The 21251-nt window shown below is 38.4% G+C and overlaps 1 protein-coding gene across 2 annotated transcripts in view; it reads right to left on the reverse strand.

The window, feature by feature from the left end:
- Window positions 1-1017: 1017 nt before the first annotated feature.
- LOC103973849 (uncharacterized) overlaps window positions 1018-21251 on the reverse strand; it is a 45386-nt gene continuing 25152 nt past the window's right edge. Inside the window, exons 8-13 of one of the 2 annotated variants that reach the window (XM_065171771.1) lie at window positions 17517-17574; window positions 5223-5359; window positions 5096-5152; window positions 2963-3060; window positions 1531-1730; window positions 1018-1442 (exon numbers count right to left, since the gene is read on the reverse strand). In XM_065171771.1, the coding sequence (XP_065027843.1) occupies window positions 1372-1442; window positions 1531-1730; window positions 2963-3060; window positions 5096-5152; window positions 5223-5359; window positions 17517-17574 (621 nt within the window). In that variant the 3' untranslated portion in view covers window positions 1018-1371. The remainder of the gene's footprint in view (window positions 1443-1530; window positions 1731-2962; window positions 3061-5095; window positions 5153-5222; window positions 5360-17516; window positions 17575-21251) is intronic. The other variant, XM_065171772.1, reaches the window with a different exon arrangement.

The following is a 21251-nucleotide window of genomic DNA, read 5'->3' on the forward strand; positions in this document are numbered from 1 at the left end:
CTACAACTCATACAGCTTCCTCAAGTTCCCCATGGGCTTCGACATGGAGCTCGCTGCCATGGTGCGAGGCAACGTGCAACGCTGCTGCTGCATCGTGTCCGATGGCATCTACAAGAACTTGCTACTCTTCTCCGCCATCAAGGATTGTTATCCGAGCGTTGGGCAAACGCCTACTTTAGTACGACAATGCTTCTCGTCAAAGAGTCGTATGGACTATAACTTGCATCATTTTTCGACACTATAGAGACCCGAATGTGACTTGAAAGTTTAGAGACGCGGATGTAATAAGGAGATAACTAAGAGGGTATATGTGATTTTTCCCAACCCCAACACCAACCCGAAACTGCTGTTTAAACCATCCAACTCGTTACTTTGTCATCTAATGTTTAAGTGACAGATCACACGCAAGTCATTTTTAATACATCGTAGTCTATCACTTAAATAAGAGACAGCTTTTTAAAATATAAACTGATTTCATTCCAAGCCCCGTCAAATCCACCATAAACATTGAAGCGTCAGATCAACCTCATCTCATTCATCAAACTGCTTGATGATCAAACCATTCATCAAGCGTCAGATGCTATAATTAAAATTCATTTTAATTAATAGCATCTAGTGTCAACCCAGTGTGGAAATGGACAACGAGATGTCAGACCCAACACAGCTTTCGGTATGTCAAAGTTCATAGGTTTTGCACATGTACAACTTAAGTTTTAGTTGCCAAATTTCTCTAGAAAGCAATAAGGCCCATCATTGAATTTTGTAAAAAAAAATAATATATTTAGTTGACTCAAACATATTAATTTATTTTATTTATAATAGCTAATAAAGTCTCTCTCTCTCTACCTCTCCTGGCATCACTATAACTAATTTCCCTACCTCTTCTAATAAGATCATCTCTAGATCTTCCTGGCATACGGTCGATCATTTATCCATATAACTGCATTAAAGTCCCATCTTCAGATTTAAATGGATCTAGAAAAACAAAAACAAGACTTCAAATCTGGCAATAAAAACTTGCAAAAGCCTAAGTAGCATCGCTCATATAATAATTAGTAGTCCCCTTTACAGGTCTCATAGAAAAGTTACTTATCAGTTCTAAGAAACACAACAAGACCTTTCATCCATGGTAACTTCAACAGACCAAGTCAAAATTAGTGTATCGAAATCTATCTACATGCAGAATGAAATGGACTGCTTATCAGATTGTGCTGGTCTGTAGTTTCCCGTAAAACATTCTTAAGCAGTGAGAAATGGTGCAGGAAGACTAGCATCCTTTGCTGTGAGCCAAGGTTTCTTTGCATTATTTTGGTCATGATAGAGAACCATATAGCTTTGATATTTGTTCCGAATGCAAGCGCTCACCTAAACTTAAGCACCACCAAGATGTGGGAACATCTGTTGCAGCACCCGGGGGAGATTCAACACTATCTCTGCATATGCTGAAAATATAGAAGGGAAAATAAGCAAGCAAGAATATGAAGCATTCACGGTGTTCAGAAAAAGTCGAAGCACTCGGATACAACATACCTTCTGGCAAGCTCATAGTTCTGAGAGCATCCTCAGCATAGGAAAGACGAGATGGAATAGATTGAGCTAGTGCAGGCCCACTTTCTTTTCTATCCACCGCTAAAATCTTCTTAGAAGGGTGTACAGGCCATGCCAAAACCCTGATCCTACTTGGCAATATAGAAACAAGGTCGGCATATCTGAGACTGACAGTCACCTTGCTGCACAAGAAAAAGAAAAATAACTGATAAAAAATTTCTACAATTTGATCAACAACGACAAAGCATAGTTACATCAGAGCATCACGTATTCCTTCACAAGGGACAAAAAGAAAAACCACAATTTGCCACAATGAGGTCCGATTTATGATACTTGCCAAATATGGATGATCAGGAAACAGAACTGTGAAAAAAAGGCTAAAACCCTCTCATCCTGTGATTCTGCACTTCTAATAGCCTGAGCAAGCATTTTTAGTCAATGACCATCCTCAACCTGAACCAAAGCTGCCACAAATCCAGTGCTCAAAAAATTTTCGATAAACACATATATTGATGACCTTCAATGTTTCTTCTAATGTAGCTCTGCCCTCATTTATGCTCCAGCAGATGCTTTTTCACTTTCATTATCAATTGATTATGTGATGGCCATCTAATCTAATTGTAAGACATGGTTTTCCAAAATGTGAATAGACAGAGTAGAAATATTGATATCAATTTCAAGTGCTAAAGCTACATTATATGAATAGATGTATGCACAACTTTCTTTGGATTTGACATGGTCATCTGCATGCTTGTGACCTGTCAGTAAATTTCCTCTCTGCACCAACTAAATTGGTGAATTGGCATCTCATTGTGATAGGGCAGTCAACTGAACAAGTATCGGGGGAACTCATGTTCAAAAAGTTTCATCTTCATATTAGCTTCTCATCGGCAAGTTATCTGAGCTTGAAGACTTGAACTATGAACTTGGGTTTAATACAAAAAATAGCCAAACAGAAATCAACCTAGCTCTCATGAGTGCTCATTTTAGGTAAAAGAAATATGGTATTAGAGTTCTGTAGATACGTTTGTCATCTTTGGGAGCATATTTCAAAGACAAGGCTTTGGATTCCATAGAACAGGGACTAAATTTTGTAGTACTGCAGATCTTAATAACTCCTTTTCTCCATCAACACATCTTTCTCTAGGTTGTAAGAGACTAAGTGGGTACTGGGCGTGCAGGATTTATTAGCAAGGATAATTCAGACAAATTTTGAAGGCATGCTTTACAGTCTTATTAGGCACAATGAGATTAGTAATTTTCATCATATAATTAGTCATAACACATGATGATTAACAACTTCAAAGTGATTCAATGCACTTGGTTGGCATACTGCATAAAGAAAATCACAAAACAAAGTCTATGAGGTTGCTTGTAAAACTATGCATAAATTGAAGAGTTATTTGGCACGTACCAATCAAAGTCCTCCAATACAAATTCAATTAAGTTGTAAGAAAGGCTATGAAATAGTTCCCCAATTTGGTTTCCATATAGCTCCTTGATAAGGCGAACCTAACAAATCCAGAAATTTTAAACACAGAGGAAATTCTTTATTAATAAAAGGTTTACAGCATGTGAAGAAGAGTTAAACTTAGCACATATAATTTGGGAGGAAATAGCATCAACAAGAAACATAAAATTTGCATGAGTACTCGGCATGAAACCTGACAATGACTATTATCCAATAATTCTTATAAATTATAATACACTTTCAAAGTGAATATGTACAGATACTACACATGACTGGCTGGTTCCACCATGATAAAAACAATAAGGTAATAAGTTTAGCTTAGATACATCAAGAACAAAAGATAAATTGCAAGTTATTAGACCAATTTGCTGCCACATCCAGATAGTAAAATCAGAATCTTAACACAACATATATTGTTCCTTTGTTCCATATTAGAAAACACCAAACAGATTTTCATGATTAACTTTGAAGTATATTGTACATCTAAAGAGAATATCACACAGAGAGGAAGCAAATTTTGCAAGTGTTTCTGGTGCTCAAACTTCTTTTTACACTAAATAGTGACTGCATTACAAATAATGATTTCCTAGAGAAAGGCGATCGACATTTACTGCTTCAATAGTGTACAATGCTTGTGTCAAGTCAGAAATTAAAAACCAAGATACGGTTTCAAAAAATCTTGCCTTATGAGTTAAAGGATCTTAAAATATTAAGTTGGGCCACAAGTGATACAGATAAATAACCAAGTGGTCATGGAACTTGATGCTCAGTCATAAAAAATAAACCTAGAAGTGAACATCTAATAACATGAACAAGTATCACCATTGTGGTGCAAAATATCAAACAACTGCCAACACAATCTATTGAGTTTCTTCAATAGGGTCATTTAAACAGAGAGAAAAGGGATTATCACAGCAGTAAATAAGGGATATTTCAATCTTTAAGGTTTCTTGTGAGTTTTGCTAGGTGGTAGAATACTTTGACAAGAAAGCCCACAAGACCCAGAGCAGGTCTCGACTGATATTTTTAATTTTTTGCAGTTTTACCCTACAATTTGACCCAGGGAAGGTCTTGAGTGCTCTTTCTAATTTTCTGCTGTTTTTCCATAAAATTTTCAGCAATATAATTAATTATTTATTGCAGTTTTACCCTACAATTTGACTCAGAAAGGTCTTGAGTTCTCTTTCTAATTTTCTGCTGTTTTTCCCTAAAATTTTCAGCAATATAATTAATTGGTTTCCATTTGTTTTGATCCTTGGGAGGCTTATACTCTTCCTCGAACTATGGAAGCACCAATTTGGAGAACATTCCTAGAACCTGAGATAAAATCTTCTTATAAAACCAGTCCACATCTAAGAATCTCTCAAGAAAAGATATAATGAAAAACTAACCTAAAATTGCCCAGCACAGAGAAGTTGTAAGTCTACTGGTAGCATAGCTTTTTTGTCCTTGCAGTTCTCTCTTTACCATCATTTGTAGATACATTTCAGATGAAAAATGAAGTTTTTCTGATTCAAAATTGTAGTAGAGAATGCAATTTAGTTTTTTGTTCCATGACAGTTGGTTAAATTCAATCAGCAAAAGGAAAGATAAAACATGCCCCAACACAAAAGTGCAGTGTCTGCCACCTGTCAGCACCTTTTTGAGAAGGATGAATGATATATCATATCCAATGAGGAATCCTCTGGCAAAGCATATTAATACTTAGTATACCTAGATCTCAACACTTTGGAACCTTAACATATTTCCATCTTTGTGGAAATTCTCTAAAACATTAACTCATGATGATAATCTAAGCTTCTCCTCTGGGAAAAAACACATCTCGAAGTTTCTTTTTGGTATAAATATTGTTAGAGAAAAGAAACAACAAACTTATTGGCACTTTCTATACAAAGAACTCTTATCCTGACATAAATAAAAAAATGAATGGGTTAAAACCAAAAATATATAAATGAAGACAACAAACAACATAAAAGACAGTTAAACAAGAAACATTCTGAATTAATTACTAATTGGACATATATTGAAGTTCTGAAGATTCTGGCTTGTCAATTAATTTAATCAACATAATCTTACCTGTTCTCTCCTCTCAACATACGACTGCAGAATTTCTCCAACATAATCTATGAATTTCTAGTCATGAATAACAAATATCAGTAGACAAATTCAATAAAAGATAAGCTAAACCAGTAGCTAAACCCACAATTGCATTAGAAGAGAGAAGGTCATTTTCTGCTTCCCGTATTGGGAGAAAGAAAGGAACTGTGTGCTCAATCACTGACATCTTTTCAAGAAATGATTTGCTTTCAAGCACACAATGGTATATTTCACAAGGTTCTCCTGCAAACGAGAAGTACAGGAATTAGTATTCCCAATTCTTCAAAAGATCATAAGAAATAAAAATTTATACAGTAAAATTAAAGACCTAATGAAAAAATTATAGGCATCACCAAGTGCATACTTCAAATTACTTTATATTCTAAATAATATTGCTATGTAAACTTAAATCTAGTTCTTCAAAAGATCCTAGACAAACAATGCCATCAAAATACAAGGGTCCAATAAAAAAAATAATATGCATATGTAGCTACAGTAGCTGATTGTTATATCTAAATTTCTAAATTACTAAGTTACGTCAACATCACAAATGCCTAGCTACAATGATATAGCTTAGTAATCAAAGCCACTAGTCTATTACACTCCTACCTCAATTTATTCTCCTCTCCAAGGACAATCTCCTTCGCCAGCCACACTCCTGATATACAGCATTGAGAAAAGTTAACGAAAAGGCTTAGAGGAAAGGGGACCATTGGGAATTTTATTTTAGGTGATGTGACTAAATCCTACAGGACCCGAAGAAGGTAGGGGAGGTGGTAGGATACACATCAGACTTTTCTTTTAAGAAAATTCGGTATGTCAAATCGGGAACCCATTCCACTATAAGATTAAAGTCAATTTAGAGGCTCTGATTCTATTATTTCCACATTATTTAAGACAAATCTAATACCCTTTTAATTGCAAAATCAACCCAGGCTTCCTACCTAGATTTTCAAAATCAAGGTATTCAATTTTGTACCGTACCGGAGTTTCGACATTTGCTCGATATGATACGAAATCGTATATATATATTTATATATAAAATATTTTTATAAAAGGTGACGTCGTGTCGCCTCGGCAACGTCCGACGCGACGTCGCCTTTTCCTTCTCCCACGCGGGGCGACATCGCCTCGTTTATATATAATATATATATATAATATTATATATTTATATATAAATATTCTTATAAAAAGCGACGTCGCGTCACCTCGGCGACATCGCCGAAAAAGGCGACGCCACATCACCTTTTATAACATATTTATATATAAATATATATATATATAATTAATATATATATATTTATTTATTTATCGTTCCGTCCGGTAAGGGGCGGTCCGTGTACCGGTAAGCTGACGGACCGGTACGTACCACCCGTACCGGACGATATTATTCGAAATTGCTTACCTTACCCAAAATACCCCTAGTGAAATCCAATGAATATAGTGGCATAACATAGCCCACGTGGTAAATATCAGTGAAGTCATATTTTAAATAGCTCAGAAGGTTATTTTAAATAAAGGTCATAACATAGCCATGGCATAAACTTTGCCCAGCAAAATAATAATAATTACAATATGGCTACAGCAAGATCTGCAAAGATTTCTCATTTTCGACAATGTTAAAAGTACAATACCTGATATTTTCCAAGTGGCTACAAAGGAATCTCATCTCTAAACTATGCAAAACAAAAGTAGTGAAATCTATACAAATTAAACAAGATCTACAAAGTATTTTCAATTTTTAACAACAATAACAATAGAAATACCTCATATTTCCCAAGTACTCTCGTGACTTAACTATATAAAAGTAGTGAGACACCTTTGAATCACCAAAAGCATACACCAAACTGATTTTACAAACAAATATTATTGCGAGATGAACCCTACAGTGATGTCCTGTTTACTAGACAGTTGCCCATCATTGTTTCCTAGAAATCAGCTGAAGAAACGTTATTTACTATCTAATGCATTCAGGCCTAATACATAATGCATCCATGCTAATTGAGTAATGTGGACATTCACCTCTTTCCACTATCTCCTGCACAACTTGTTAAGTGAATCTAGCTTCATCATTTGTTCCCATATAAAATTTAAACTAATAAAAAATGTTAGGTTTATGACAAGATGGAGTGAAAAGAGACATTGCAGCTAAATCCAATGAAAAACTAGAGACAAAGATAGGCAGTCAATGATTTTATATGACTGGGAATTTAGTTAAGGAACATAAACTAAGCGTACCTCAAGCTAGAACCCAAATCCAGTGTATAACCATGCCATAACAAACTAAAATAATAAGAAGAAATATGCAGTTTAGCACTTTGTAGTTTGTAAAAACCTAGATTAAAGAATTCATAACAGCCTTCATTTTGCATTCTGAGCAGTCACTAGTACCCTTTAATAGACTTTGTTGATTGCTAATAACAACATCCAAATGCATCTATTGCCCGATATGTTTATTTTGATTTTACATTTGAGCTTGATTAGACCAAACTGTATCAGATACTTTTCACCCATATGACTGTCATGCATCCACTTATTCAGAGGTTCAACAAGACTTGTGGTCCTTGTGAACAAGGATTTTAATTTTGAATAATACCGCCCGTACCGAACTGTCACGACCTTAGCTGGTTTTGCCTAAGGCGTGCGGCACCCTCGCGCGTCCGTCCGCAAAGGTCAGCCTCCCCGAAGCCTCCCATTGTCCCTTAGGACCAACAAAAGAGAGAACGGGTTAAAGAGAACGCCTCAATCGGGATCCACAAGCAAACATGTCCGAAAAACACTTCATAGACAATGCAAATTACAAACAGACTTTACAAGCTCTGAACAGTGGCACAACAAAGGGTAAAATGGTCCATTACAGACCGAAAAGCTCTCGCACGTGTCCACATGACACAACCTTTATTTACAGGCCTAAAGAGGCCACCAACCCAACTAACATGGGACTATTTAGCCTTCGGCCACCCCTCTACCTGCTGTACAAGGCATGAACATGCCAAAAGACAACGGACAGACATAAGCATTACATCCGACATCTTGTTTAGAAGTTTGTCCGTTACATTCTCCCCCACTTATCCCTTCGACGTCCTCGTCGAAGCCTTTGTGAACACTGCAACTCTTCGCCTTTGCTGAGTCTTCAATCTTCCGCTCCAGCTGCAATGCGCCTCCTGGCTCCCAGCTGCTCTCCGCTGCTGTTTCTGAGTAGTCGAACCTTTGATCCGCCATGCTGCTTCAACTCGCCAATGACTCTGACTCTGGTGTGGGGTTGGCTGAGTTGTATTGATCCTCGTTGATTCCTGCGGATCCACCAAATGAAGGAAAAGACCATCCTTAGTGCGCCAGTCTCTCAAAATTTCCACATGCTGCTTGAACTGGGTGGATGCTTGTTGGAGCTTTAACGAGCATCGCCTCGCAAACTTCTGAAGTTTTGGGTCCTTCCTCCACAAAATCTGCTCATTGACTCTTCTTTCACTTAGTTGTCACATCCAAGTAGGTTCGCATCACTTCCGCTTTCGATTGGCATTTCGTTGGGAAATGAGGCGGACAATCTACTCTCAGTAGCACTGATCACCGTTGGTGAGGATTTGACAACTATTGTCTTCCATTATCTTCGAAGGGTCTTTGAACTTGTGCAGCGCTCCTCTGCTGGATAGATAAGAGAATTGGGGTACTCGGTTTCGCCCATTCTCTTAAGAGTTGAGAAGGCAAAAGTTACTTGACTTCGCCCGCCTCCTCGAGGTTGTACTTCATGCATCGAGCTGGTTACTGGCCTTCGCCTGCTCTTTGCTCACACTTCTGAAGCACTTGAAGTGTTTGCACTCCTTGCGTTGAGTTAGTTACTGTGATTCACCTTCTCAATGCCATTGAACTTCTGGAATGCAGGAAGTTTTCACCCCAACTTGGAGTAATTCTCTGATAGATGAGGTCGCCTCTGGGATTGTACCGTCTTCTCCATCAACCCTGCCGCCTACTCCACTGAGTAGCAAAGGTACAGCACCGCGTACTGCCTGCTTCGTTCCTTGGTCGTGCACTCTTGCATGACCCGAAGTCCTTCACTTACGGCTATCTTGATGAGAAACTTGTTGACACCGGTCTTACGAAGTTTCTTGGCCTCTGCCCTTCAGCCTTGTCTCGGTACTTGGAGATTGCCTCTGCATGCTCCACCTCCTCGGCCCCTTTCACGACCAAGCGCTCTCCCTCCGTGAGAGCAAGGGATCAATGACTTGCACGGAAGTCCCGCCTCTGCGGTACCATGGCGCTGCCATGCCCATGGCCCTACTATCCGTCGCCTCGCCTCTGTATCCCTTTCCTTCACAATCAGTAGAGATGTCTCCGTGGCACTCCTCTGAGTCCACCTCCATTCTAACTGATGCTTGATTTTGGGTAGCTAAGTCCCTCTGGACTCGTCGTCGCTTCCTCGCCCCTTTCGACCTCCTGCTTCAACACCTCTGTGTTCTCCAAGCAGTCTGTTTGGTCGATGGAAAGACAGACTGCAACTCCCATGCATGGCCTCTGCCATCACATTGTAGGGTTTGCACCGATTCTGTTCTCCTTAGCTTCCTTGGTAGCAACGTTCGCTTACTCGACCTTGTCCTCTGACTTGTCGGGCTCCCTTAAGCGAATATGAGCTCTGGAGCAGTCCAACTCTCCAGCTGCTTCGATCATACCTCTGCATGATCAAGTCCCTCTCATGGGACTCACTGGTACTTGCATTCGAACTTTTCCCTTGGTGGAACCCAGCCCCCATATGCTGATGACCAAGATTTTCATCCGATGCAAAATTCGGTGCACGCCCGGAAGACCCGCCTTTGCGGTACCATGGCCTTCACTCCTTGAATCCATAGCCCTTCTTGCCGTCGTGTTGTTCACCAAAGCGGAGCTCCCAGTAGCTCCCGATCATACCTCCATATGATCTAGTCCCTCCCGGGACTATGTCGTGTGTGTCGCATTGCCACAAACTGTTCCACCACGATCCGCTGCACCATGTCGCCTCCTGGTGACATCTCCATTGCATTCTGATCCTTGTGGAATAAACTCGAATTGTGAACCCTCCATGTGTGGCCTCTGCCAATACATCGCAGGGTCTCCTCCACCTTCGATTTTGTTCGCTCCTTTGGCAATCGACCTTCATCCACCCACTCTTGGGTCACACCTAGATGAAGCACCGCTCTAGGACAGTCCGTCGCCTAGTAACTCCCGAAGTCCACCGACTTCGCTGTAATTTGTGCACCATTGCCTGGATCCTGGGCCTCTGCCCCTACCAGCACAATCTCCACTGCGCACCGCTTCCTTCATAGCAACTCGAATGGCAACACTGTGGCATATTCTTCAAAAGTACCCGCCTCTGCGTCCTCTTGCCCCGTGCTAAGGCCTTCTGTACCCAACTTCGCCTCCGCAAATTGAGTCGCCTTAGTTCCTCCATCGAATGCTCCTCCGAGATAAGGTGCATATGCCCCGAAGCTCCCTTCGTCTTTGGCACCATGCAAGATGAGTCCGCTCTGTCAGAATGAAGGACCCAAGGAACAGCATGATTCTACTCCTGCCTCTGCAAGAGTTCATGTCCTTGACCTCTGTCTAGGGAAAGCGCTGTGCCTCTGCTCCATGTTCCAACTTCTATGCTGGCTCCCTTCATGCGGCTTGGGTACTTCGCCAAGTTACACCCAAGTTGCTCCGCTCCTCGTTTTTGCATTGAGTCGATGGTGGCCCTCGCGCCCACCATTCCACGGGTCAGCCCTCCCTTGAGTCCGATCTCCATATCGACTCCAAGTGTGCCTCCATTTGACTTGCTTTGGGTCGCTCCCCCACTTGATCTCGCAATGCATCCACCAATACATTCTCTCAAGCGAGATCATGCGACGACTCCTCGCCGCTTGCTCAGTCCATCCACCAATACATTCTCTCACATGATTCTCCCTCTGGAGAGCTGAGACTTATCCCTCCTGGATAACTGTCCCGTTGGAGCAACATCTCTCTTCGTTTCGGAGACCACCATCCCCTTGGACTACTCCGATCTGCTGAACAAACTGTGCATTGTTCTGCCTCTTGCAAACGCACTTGCTAGATTGCGCCTCCACGTCAATACAGCCACCGCTGCACCCCTCAAGGCCTAGCAACATGCTGAACTCGTTACACACTTCAGCCTCCTCCGGACGTATCCTTCGCATGTCGAAGAGAAAGTTTCAATGCTCCATGGCGCCGAGTCTCGACCGCCTTGGGATGGCCACGAACAATCCATCATCCGCATACAAGCCCAAGCATGAGTACCGAATTCTTCGAGTTAGCAATTCCCCTCACCTCTGTGAGCTTTGCACAACTCTTTCGGTCGCTGAGCAACTCATTCCACTTTGCATGGTCTCGTCCTTTGCCAAGCGCCTCGCTTGCCTTGAGCACCATCAAGTAAAGTTGTCAACGTTGAGCCGTAGCTCAAACTCAGCCATCCCAACCTTTGTGCGCTCCAAATTCTTCCAAGCTTGCCTGTTCTCGTGGTGCCTCTTGCGCGAAGGGTTGGCCATTCCTCTGAATGCCAATCTCAGATGGCCGCTCCTCTGAGCGACTCTTTTCCCTACATCTCCATGCCCGTTTTCCCTCAAACGATCGCGCGTGTGCTGACTGCCCTCAACGCAGCCCCGCTAGGTCCCCCACGTTTGCATGTCAAGTGTTTCTATGAGTGCTTGTCCCGCTCTGATACCATAATGTCACGACCTTAGCTGGTTTTGCCTAAGGCGTGCGGCACCCTCGCGCGTCCGTCCGCAAAGGTCAGCCTCCCCGAAGCCTCCCATTGTCCCTTAGGACCAACAAAAGAGAGAACGGGTTAAAGAGAACGCCTCAATCGGGATCCACAAGCAAACATGTCCGAAAAACACTTCATAGACAATGCAAATTACAAACAGACTTTACAAGCTCTGAACAGTGGCACAACAAAGGGTAAAATGGTCCATTACAGACCGAAAAGCTCTCGCACGTGTCCACATGACACAACCTTTATTTACAGGCCTAAAGAGGCCACCAACCCAACTAACATGGGACTATTTAGCCTTCGACCGCCCCTCTACCTGCTGTACAAGGCATGAACATGCCAAAAGACAACGGACAGACATAAGCATTACATCCGACATCTTGTTTAGAAGTTTGTCCGTTACAGAACGGTACATACCGGTCCACCAACAGACCGGTTCACGGACTCACGAACTGTCCGCTACCGAGTGGTACCGTCGAAAGAAGAAGAGAACCTGGAGATCAACGCCACTCTCTCTCATCTATCGGCAACTTTTCATCCGCGCGGGGAGAAGAATCCTCGGCGTCGTAGGGAGAAGAGAGGCGACGTCGCAGAAAAGGATTATATATATATATATATATATATATATATATAAAGGCGACGTCACCTCGTTTTTCTACCCGCGTGGGGAGAAGGGAGGCAATGTTGCCTCGGCGACATCGACCCGCGTGGGGAGAAGAGGCGACGTCGCAGAAATCAATTTTTCTTTTTTTTTACTTATATATATATAACAAGGCAATGTTGCCTCGGTTTTCTACCCAAGTGGGGAGAAGAAACCGAGGTTTTTTCTCCCCACACACCAAAAAGGGCGACGAGGCAGTCGCCCCTTTTTTTCACTTATATATATATATATATATATATATATATATATATATATATATACTACGCAGTATACCGAAATGTATCGCTCGGTATACAGTACCGTACCCTACCGAGCGAATCTCGTAACTCCGGTACAATACGAAATTAAAATCCTTACTTGTGAAAACAATTGATTCAGTTGACATTCTGTTACAATCATTCTTTTAAAGACCACAATGACTAAACTTTTCTAAGCATGACAAAGGCATCCTCAATGTTGACCAACTATTTACAATTATCAAATTGGAACTTAATTAGCCACAAAGTGCAACCACTCTTTCAAATAATGCAGGAAGGATGCACCAAAGGCATAAGTTTGCTTTTAGCTGAAGGATACTTAGACTTTTAATAGAATTTTGAAAATGATGATCCAGAACTTTCCCTTTCAGAAAAAAGGAATCCCGTGGCCAACCCTAGATAGAGAAAGCTCCATCAGGGATTAAAAGCCTCACTTGGCTGTAACAACTATATTATGTTCTAAGTGATGTTACAGGCAACAGAAGAGAAATAGATAAAGAGAAGCGATAAGAGCAAGAACATAAGTGAAGAGAAGAAAAAAAGGGTTAGAAATTATTTAAAGTAGTTAAACATAGTATTAGTTTAAAAAATAAAATAAATATACACAAGAATTGAATTTGAAATATATAAAAATGATTCTTTATCATATTTTAAACACAGTTTTTTATTTAACCCATATTTCCACTCTTATTACAAATTTTGGATCCTTTACCTGTATCCTAAATTAGAAACAGTCATTTCACACATCAATCCTTATGCGTACCCAACAATTAAAAAGTCATTTCACACACCAAGTCCAAGAAACTTACACCAAGTCTGCGTTGTCTTCATAAAAAAATTTGGCAGCCATAAAAAAGTTAAATTGCAAAATGATAACAATTAAAGAACCACTGGTCTTAGATCATTCTAGATAAACTAAACTCTTTTTTTTTAAATGTCCCACTTGCCTATGTCTGCAAAAAGAATATTTTCTTTTTTCCTTTAAATTATAAATATGGTGTTATTTTATCTTCTTCTCATGTACCAAGTCTGCTCGAACTAGTCTCTGAAATATTGCTGACCAAGTTTTATCCAGAAAAAGAAATATATATCCTTTGCTTCAGTGGGACAAAGGTTAGGACAAATAGGATAAAAGACAACAAAAATCAGTATAATTACTAGAAGAACTATGAATTAAAGTTTATCCTAGAATGGAGAATGTGCAAGCCTACTGATAGGGAATTTGACATGTAGGCACTTGGATGCTATATAACCACAAGCCTGACACCAATTGCATTTGGAAACACATTTCAAATGTGCATTGGTGATTGGTAAATTTTTTTCAAATCACATCTGGCTTGGATACTGCATTGAAAATGCAAAAATGCTGATACTACCTTAGGGTAGCATTAGCATTTCAATATTTACATGATGCTAATGTAATTTTTTAAATTCCTAAAGTACCCTATGACTTTATTTAAAAATTAAAATTACAGTAAAGTCAAGGTGATTTAGTGAGAAAATAATATGATTTATATTTTCTATAACATGAAATTTTATTTATTTATTTGTAAAGATCATTTTATATTTATTTATATGATTATTTTTTTATTTGTTATATATTTGGGTCATACAAATTTTTTTTTACAAGATTATATACATTCATTTATTTATTTTATTTATTTTATTTATTTACTTATTAGTTTAAATAAAAAAATGTATTCACTTTAAATAAATATTAAAAATATTAGAAGGGAAAATTTGTCACAAAAAATTCAATGGACTTTTGAAATGCAATTTTACCGAACAATATGTATATTAATGCACATTTAAAATACAGTTTTCGTCTATTGTTGACCAAACATTCAAAGCATTTCATAACTATGCATTCACTTAAACTTCTTACTCCAACTGCACATTAAAAATACAAATGAGTTCCCAAATACAGCCACCTACTCAAATGCCACATCGGGCGAGTGGCCCACATGGTCAGCATGAGTCCTGCAGAATACCTCCCCACTTGATCTCGACAATTACAAACTTCTTCACGAGTTTCGCCTCCTTTTACTATCGCCAACCTCCTCTCATTCCTCTTCCTTTGTCGCCACCTCTTCTTCCTTTCTCTTCCTCCTTTTGCTTCGTCCTCTTCCTCCACCACTTCTTTTTCTTCCTCCTTTTCCTCCACCGTCGCCCCTTCCTCTTCTCCTTCCTTTGAGTCACCCATACAAACCAGTGTACCGGGTTCATCATTATTCACCAACACATATGTGTCCGATGTGCGGCACGTTGAACAACCAAAATCTGTTTTGATGCTACTATAGCCTTTATCACATTGAACTTGGTATAAGCAACCAAATCTGATAGCTACTTTGGAAGTATATTTTAGCTAAAAGCATGAGGATGAACATAGAAATACATTATTGATAAAAATTGCTACTATAATAATTGCTACAGTACTAATGCTATTGTAGTACTTGAGTCTCACACACATTCAATTACAACTAGCATGCTAATAGAAATATAAATAATATGTATATATTACCCTCACATAGTGATATGATTTGTGATGTCTATGCATCATAAATATGATAAATGTCATGCTCATGTTTTCGACTTTTAAAATTGAAGTACATACTTTCTAAAAAATATTATTCTCAGTGTTCTATGAATTGTTGGTTGAGCATGCATAAGAATCAATGTTTATTTTAAGTAAGGTTCGTAATACCGTACCGTACCGATATTTCGACTTGGGCTCGGTACCGGTACGGTACGATATACCGAACGGTACACCCAGGTGTGCCAAGTACAGTGTACTGCTACAGTGCTACAGTGCACTCGGACCGGTAACAGGCGGTCCGCGTACCGGCAACCGATCGGACCGGTACGTACCGCCCGTACCGGGCGATATAGTTCGGTACTGTAGACCTTGATTTTAAGTATATTTTACAACGAAAAAAATATGGCCCTACGGCATAACAAGCTTAAGTGTTCTACCAGATTTGAGTATGAGGTTAAGTTATGATAATAAACATGCATATAGTGTAGTGATTTAAAAAATGCCAAGAGCCAGAAGGCGCCAAGTTCTGAAAATGCCAAAAGCGCTAAGCAAGCACTCACCTAGGCGCCCGCCCGAACGATGCGAGGCACTCTAAAATATTAAAATATAAAAAATATAAAATATAATAAATAAATATGATTATATAAATAAAAATATGACATTAAATTGAACGGATGCTTTAGATAATTGTATTTCCAAGTAGGATCCTTTTTTGAATTTTTTGATGAATCTTCTAAATTGCTTTATACACTTGCCATTAATCTTGAAACCCTAATAACAATTCTAAATAAATAGATATTAGTAGTGCTAAAATCTAATTAGGGACTATTTTCTCTGTATAGTGTTTTCTAAATTGCTTTGTAGGGTATGGATGGGACTCGTAGGAAGTTACAGCTACAGTATACAAGAACAAGTTTTAAAACATGCAATAGGGTTTACAAGAGATTACTTACAAGCGTACAAGTTCTATGATAGAAGGTCTCTTGAACTTGAACTTACAGAACTTAAGTCTTAGGGTTCTAAGGTCCTTGTCCACTTTGCACATTAGGTGGAAGAAAAACTAACAAGGCTGAACTTAGGCTGGAAATCCCTCCCCTTCTGTCTTCAGGCTTTTTATAGGCAGTGGATGATATTTTTGGATCTTGTTTCTACTCAGTTTGTGAGTTCATTTCTTGTCCTCCCGTGCTGTCTTTATGAAGGGCTTCACTGTTCCTATCTCATATGATAGAGGTGATGTGTTGTTTTTTTCATCACTCATCGGAGTTCCTAGTCATGTCATCCATCATATTTTGTTAGATAATAACATATTTTGTCTGACTTTTGAAAGAATCTATCTCACCTGGATTTTAGACTTTTAGATATGTCTCATCTTTTTTATTGACTCGATCCTTATGACTTGTATAAGATTTCTTTTCTGGTGTATGACTGTAGTTTTTCTGACAAAGATCATCTTGTTGCTAACTCAGGGTTGTGGAGTCCCTTCCATGATTATGATCTTTTTTTTGTAAACCTACCTCTCGATCTTTTTCGGGTAAGATAGAATTTTTTTCTCTTTATCCTGCAATTTTCACTTTTAGTTCAGAAATACTTGTGGTAGCAATTACTGTAGTATGCTTATAAGCAATCTCTTCCATGCCCTCTTGTATATTTCTAAACTTGTTCTTGTATGTTTAATATTGCATCTTCCAAAGTTAGTACTATAGCACTGGTACTATAATACTATAGCTAGTACTATAGCAATTACTACAGCAGCAGTTATTATCAATAATATATTCCTATATTGATGTTCATATTTTTGTAAATTAGCTAAAATAGGCTTTTCAAAGTTGCTATCAAATGTCACACGTAACCTTTGAACATCTAAACTATTATGGTCCATTGGTCTTATATTAGTTCAAAGTAGCTAAGAGTTTCTTTATGAAGTTATATTCACGTAAATTTATAAAAAAGGATCATCAGTTTGATGATTTCTTATGCAAAGGCTTAAAAAACTCCATATTACATTTTATGGATATTTTTCCCCTCTAAAACAGTAAAGTAGTCTCAATTTCATGCTCAGTTGCCAAGTTCCAAGTATGCTTGATTATACGATGATGAAAGATAGTTGCTGACAAATTCTTTTAAGACTAATAAAAGAGAACAAGGCAAGTTGAAGTATATCAAAGATGAGAATCAAAAATATAAAAAATCAGAAATAATATTATTCTAGTTACCAGCAAAAATGGTCTCAAATTGTATGCCAATTCTCGCACCTTCCAGACAACATATCACCTACTAACAAAGATGAACAAGATGCCAATTCATTTAGCAAGTCAACAGTCATACACAGTCACAAATAAGCATATAAATTTACAACCTTGTTCTGTAGCAAAAGATTAATACTGTAACATAGTTATTGAAATCTCTAAGTGATATTCAACTGTTAGATGCATAAGAACAATAGCATGACAATCTCAAAAGAGTATTACTTTCAGGATGTCACCACCCAAGTTTATCCTTTAATATATTTACATAAAAACTTCAATATACAAAAAGCAAAGCGAGTTCAGTAACCAACTATCACAATTTTCATTAGAATGACAATGATGAAACTGAAGTATTAAATTGCCATATGATCCATGGACATATTTAGCTTGACAAACAGTGGTGTTAGCAAAAAAAAAAACATTTCAACAACACAACAACTGATAATTGTCAAAAACTGTATATTCAAGCACAGGAAATATGCTAAGCTAACTGGTGGAGTTCAGTGGGCACCTTCTCCCCACTATACCACCGAAGAAAAGGATGTCATTCCAACTATCCACCAATTCAAAATCTAATGACAATGGAGTGAGATCCCATTTCAGCCTTTACTGATGGACATTTGTGATATTAAAGCTTTCTATTTTACCAACCTCACGGTAAAAATCATCATGAAGCACTAAGATTGTCAAAGGTTATTTCCTATATCTAAAACTTCATTCATGACAAATAATACAAGAACCTGATTGACAATGTGTTCATTGCCAAAAAGTTAAAAAAAGAAAGAAAGAGAGAGAAATCAGAAAAAAGTGCATTGTTACTTAATGGTGCAAAAAAATTGCAGATGAGACCAGTGATTTAAAAAACGCCCGAGGCACTAGGCGCTCGCCCGAACACAGTGAGATGCTAAAATATAAAAATATATAATATAATTAATAAATATAATTATTTAAACTTTTAAATATAAATATGCTATTAAATTAAAAAAATCTAAGGTATAAAATCATAATGTCACATTAACAAAAAGTCTCAAAATTCAAAACAATAAAATTTTACATCAAAGTCATTCATCATAATCAATATTATCGTCATTTTCACACAAATCATCTTCATTGAATTCGTCCTCTTCCTCTTGTCCTTCCTCTTCATCAAAATATGTTTCATTCTCTATGTCTTCAACAATAACAGGAGCCGAGTTTGATGCTTTTGCACTCATTTTTCTCTTTGTCATCTGTCTTATATATGTTTGTAATTCTCCAGCACTGAAGCCCTTGCCACATCTCCCCATGTCAATCTATCATCTTCAAATACAAGCTCGTCTTCGGCATCTTGCAAGTTAGCACCCATTTCTCTCACCAACCACTTATTTAAATCATCAATATCTTGCAATTAGATTTGATCAATTCTATTTTACAAATCATGACAAGCCTTCAAAACTTGATTATACTTTATGTAAACAAGATCGTGTAATCGTTGATGTTCCAACCGGTTTCTTCTCTTTGTGTGAATCTGTCATGTCATATAACTTAAAAATATATTAATACATCTATCTAAATAAATTAATTAATTAAAATAAAATATTTAATGATCCTTATATGCTTAAAGACACTCCAATTTCGCTCACAACCCGAAACACTACATGTCAAACTAAGTACTTTGATGGCAAATTGTTGTAAGTTCGGGATGAAATTTTCAAATAGACTCCACCATTCAATTGCAAAATTTATGTTATTATTAGCAATAACATAGTAACATACTATAGTTAAAATTAATTATATCAAATTATTACAACCTGGAGACGTAGTTGTCCTGGATCGAACGGTCATTGGAATTCCAAAGACCTTCAGCATTCTTATATAAAGATAATTCACGAATAATCTTATCTTGCACCTCAAGACTTGGAATTAATCTTGCAACGCACTGATATAACTCATCCAAAACTTCTACATCAAACCCAAAAGATTTAATCTTATAAAAGAATTCAGGGTTCAAATAATATCCTGCTACATGTAAGGGACGATGAAGTTGACAATTTCATCTTTCGTTGATTGTAAAAATTTTCTCATATTTTTTTTATTTTTATTAAAAGACTTTTTAATTGTCTCATTTGCTCTATCCATAACCTCATAAATATATCTCATTGCAGGTTTGTTTTCATTATCTACCAACCAAAGGACTCAAACAAGAGGGCCCATTACCTTTAATATATGAACCCAGAGTTTTTGGATAGGAGTTTTAGACCATAGGAGTTTCATTCAATACAGGCACCGGTGTTCGGGAGTTATATTCCATACCAGAGTTCGGAGTTCTGCCCCTACCTATCTCCTTGACCTACAACGTTGCTTGTTCAGTTGCAAGAGCAGTTACAAGATCTGTATTTGAAGAGTTTACTGAGGCGTTAAGTATTGCCAGTTGAAGGCCACACTTATTTCATATTTCATGCAAGTTTAGTATCAAATAGTTAATCAAATAGGTCATTAGGGAAGAAGAGGTTCAGCTGTTCCCGCACCCGCTCACTGACGTGCAACAGAAGAAGAAGTGGAAAAAAAGTAGAGCATAGAAGCAGGAGCAAGTGAGAGGTCAGCTACTGGCGGTGGTGCTTAAAGTGACGAGTAAGGAGTATGAGGCAAAGGGAAGCAAAGCTGGCAAGGCAGAGTGTGAGTGTATTTACTATTCTTCTCTATGAAGTGGATAGCGCTATCGACAATTCCACTGCTTGTTTTACCTTTCACTGGACTGGCCCAACTCCATAAATGCACTTTGTGAAGCTGTAAATAAGGGGAACTTCTGAACTTCTGAAATATATAAGTTAGTTTCAGGGGTGCGCCGGTCCCCAATCAGAGTGAAGTCCTATTTTTTGGAGCTTTCATCACTTTGCTATTTCATTTTCCGATAAAAGGTGTCTCTCTAGTATTAATGCTTAATGCTTCCCGATTCTACCATCTAATCTTTATGACAAAAAGGTGTGTTTATAGTACTTGTGCTTAATGCTTCCCGATTCTACCATCAAATCCTTAGAATATAGTATAGAGTAGATTCATTGGATTGGTTCATCAATTGCCTTGGAGTTAGAATTCCACTTTGACTCTGCGCTGCTCTAGTTCTCGTAACAAACAAGCTTAGCTCTAGTTCTCGTAACAAACAAGCTTAGTATAATCAAGTATAGCGTTAGGAGCCTCAACGGTAAACAAGCAAACAAGCAAACTGATTGATTATTGTTTCTTTCAACGTTACAGGCTACGAAACCAGATACTGCTATCGCATTCCTGACAGCCGAGACTCCACTCAAGACTGCTATTGTATCGCATTCAGGACAGGCTAACTACAAGACTTCACTCTGATAGCGAATTAAACACAAGGCGGAGTTTGCTTAAGTTTGAGGTAAACCATTCATTGATTATCTGAGACACCCGTTATAGAAGCATAGTAAGAGAACTCCTAATCTTAGGGTTAGGGACACATTATAGAAGAGGGTCACAACACTGCGTTACTGCTTTCATACGACACTCCGCAGAAGGAATGACTTAGAGCAGAAGGAATGGGGATTGGACTTGATACTTGAAGACTTGCTACTTGATTTCGAGCAGTAGGGCCAGGCCCGTGTGAAGTAACAGTAAGGAATCCGATGTGAAGTAACAGTATAGTTATTTGTAAGTAGCACATGATATAAGGCATAGTAACACCACACTAAAGTAGCATCATAG

This window comes from Musa acuminata, chromosome BXJ3-10 (genome assembly GCF_036884655.1).
Source record: "Musa acuminata AAA Group cultivar baxijiao chromosome BXJ3-10, Cavendish_Baxijiao_AAA, whole genome shotgun sequence".
Taxonomy (NCBI): domain Eukaryota; kingdom Viridiplantae; phylum Streptophyta; class Magnoliopsida; order Zingiberales; family Musaceae; genus Musa; species Musa acuminata.